The 2,597-nt window shown below is 36.4% G+C and overlaps 1 protein-coding gene across 1 annotated transcript in view; it reads left to right on the top strand.

Annotated features, from left to right (window-relative positions):
* Positions 1-1,012: 1,012 nt before the first annotated feature.
* Positions 1,013-2,597, top strand: part of ankrd40 (ankyrin repeat domain 40) — an 8,596-nt gene continuing 7,011 nt past the window's right edge. Inside the window, exon 1 of the mRNA XM_015384965.1 lies at positions 1,013-1,499. Within this exon, the coding sequence (XP_015240451.1) occupies positions 1,366-1,499 (134 nt within the window). The 5' untranslated portion in view covers positions 1,013-1,365. The remainder of the gene's footprint in view (positions 1,500-2,597) is intronic.

The raw sequence follows: 2,597 nt of genomic DNA, 5'->3' as shown, positions 1-2,597 counted from the left end.
CCACTGCCATTAGACTGCTGAATGTTTTGTAGAAATGGGTTATTGTATTGTATTTTATTATTATATTTTATCATTATTTATTTGTATATAAAAAAAAATCACCAAAATTTTGTTAGAATTGTAAAATTATAGTCATTTTTTCTATTTTTCAAGGTTGCACTTTTAAAAGCTGAAATTGTCCAGTGAGCTGTTTCCTAAAGAAATTTATTTTTGTTTTACACTTGTGTAAACAAAATGACAAATTAAATCTTTCTAAGTCTAACTCTAGATACTTGTGTGAAAATGTAATGAGTACTTAAGTACAGTAACAAAGTATTTGTACGTCGTTACTTGACACCTCTGAACATTTGGGAAATGTTCTGATCAAGACGGAAAAAGGAACTTATTCAAAAGCGAGCATCATAAAGCATTTCAGAACATATTATAATGATCATTATATTGAAAGTCAAGCATAATTATTATGGCGTAATTGTATGGATTGTAACTGTTCTTTGACTGCTGCTTAGTTGATTTGACATAATTGAAGGAACCGATAATTACGTTATATGTCTGAAGCCCTCAATTAAAAAAGTTAGACCAGGTCAATTTGGAAACCCCAATGAATGTAGTCATCATTGGATGAAAACATCTAAGTCAAGCCGTCATATTTTAGAGATAAAACAATATATTTGCCATTCAAGTTTATAATTTAAGTACCTTATTAGTTGGACACAAGGAGCTGTGAGCTAATATTTAAGTTATTTTCATGAGTTTTTTTTTTAAAGATTCACTGTTTATGTTAAAAGTCAGACAGCCACAGGTGTTGGATAAATCAAACAATTATATTTTTCTTTGTGTTTTTACACTGGATTCATCTGTCAAGTCTACAAATAAATGGGACACATTTTATAAAGAGTAAGGGCAAAAACGAAAATGTATTTTGATGTAAAGTAGGAGAAAACGGAACTATTTGACAGGGCGCTGTTGTCACAGCCTAACTATTCCGACCAGGGGGTGGTGTAACATCCTAACTCTTCCGACCAGGCGTTGGTTTGACGGAACACCGTCATTACTGTGTGATTGAATGACCCGTTGACAGTTGTAGTATACCACGAACTAACAGTGCATTTAAATGTTTAGGGTTTAACACAAAGAACGCTTCATAAACGAAGTGACTTTAGTCAAAAGCTATTCGCTGTTGAGGTTAGCATCCCCGACCAAGCTAGCCACTAGTAGGTAAGGTTAGCCCGGTTAGCTAATGTTAGCTGACCATTCTGTCAGTGGAGCTGTGAGGACAGCAATATTTCACTGATAACTTAAAGCCAATTTATTTGCGAGTCATTGGCGACGTCATATGGTCCCACTCCGCGACCTGTCTCTGTCAAAATGTCCACGACTTCGTTGGATAAAGAATTACAGGAGCGGCTAAGAGAAGCATCTGCTATTGGGGATATCGACGAAGTGCGATCGCTTGTTGAGAGCGGCGTAAATGTCAATTCACAGAACGAGATCAACGGTTGGTAAGTGTTTCTGAAAAAACAAACAAACATCTGTTTGCGTCTGAATATTGGTGTCAGTTTAAAGGTTCGTGGGAGTCAATGAGCCAAGTATGTTGGTACAGGGATAAAAACGGTCAGCCTTATCCTATTTGGCGACACTAATCCTGTTAACCGGTCAGCCTTGCCCTTTTATCTGCTTTATCCAAATGCCTTTTTGTGACTTTGCATGTCGATGGTCAAACAGGTTTGTTGTTGCTTTCATGAACATACATGACATCATATTCAGTTGACAGTATTTACTGTGAAACTAATTTAAATTCAATAAGCAAAATCCAGGGGTTTAGAAAGGTTCTAAATAGGTGTAGATCAAATATTATTATTCAAAATATTTATTTTAGTTTTCAAATCTATAATTTTACCTTTTAAATATCTCTTAGTGCAATGATCATAGCTTACAGCTAATGTAAACATAAGATTTAGTTATTTAGTAAATTTGGCTTCTTTAAAGTTACAGTAACTGCAGAGATTTCTGGACTCACACTTTTGGCTTCTGTTTGCTTTGGCTACACTCTATAATTTCGCTATGTGGTTTCAGCCAGACCACTTTCCAGTCAGGTAGAGTAATAATAACCAGGGGCTTAAAAGCAGCTTTTGGTTCTTTTGCTGTGTGGGCAGGTGTTAGCTCCTTTCCAAAACTAAACTCATGATTTCCATAAAGCTTAACAGCAGAGAGAAGCAGGATGTATTCTAAAACTGCCTGGTAGACGGCTGCACTGACTTTTTGACTTGATAAAATGTCGTTGACCAACACCAGCAGGTGATACGACTCTCAAAAACATCTATAACTTTGGAAACTTCACATTGAACCCAGAGGATTGTGCTTTCCCTTTCTTCTTCCAAACTCTAGGACCTCTTTCTAAACGATAAAAGGAAAATTTCACAACAGTCCAGTCCTTTTTTTCCCTCTCTAGAACATAGGAAGAAATTCCTGATGTTTGTTGTGTACTGGTGGGATGTAGCAGTTAAAGCCAATGTCCTGGATATAATTTATGTCCAGTGGCACTTGACACACTGACTCAAGCTGCAGTTCATGCATTGTAAATCCCCCCCCCCCCATAC

Source organism: Cyprinodon variegatus, unplaced genomic scaffold (assembly GCF_000732505.1).
Source record: "Cyprinodon variegatus isolate N-32 unplaced genomic scaffold, C_variegatus-1.0 Scaffold327, whole genome shotgun sequence".
Lineage (NCBI taxonomy): Eukaryota > Metazoa > Chordata > Actinopteri > Cyprinodontiformes > Cyprinodontidae > Cyprinodon > Cyprinodon variegatus.
This window is presented reverse-complemented; position numbering and strand designations above follow the sequence as displayed.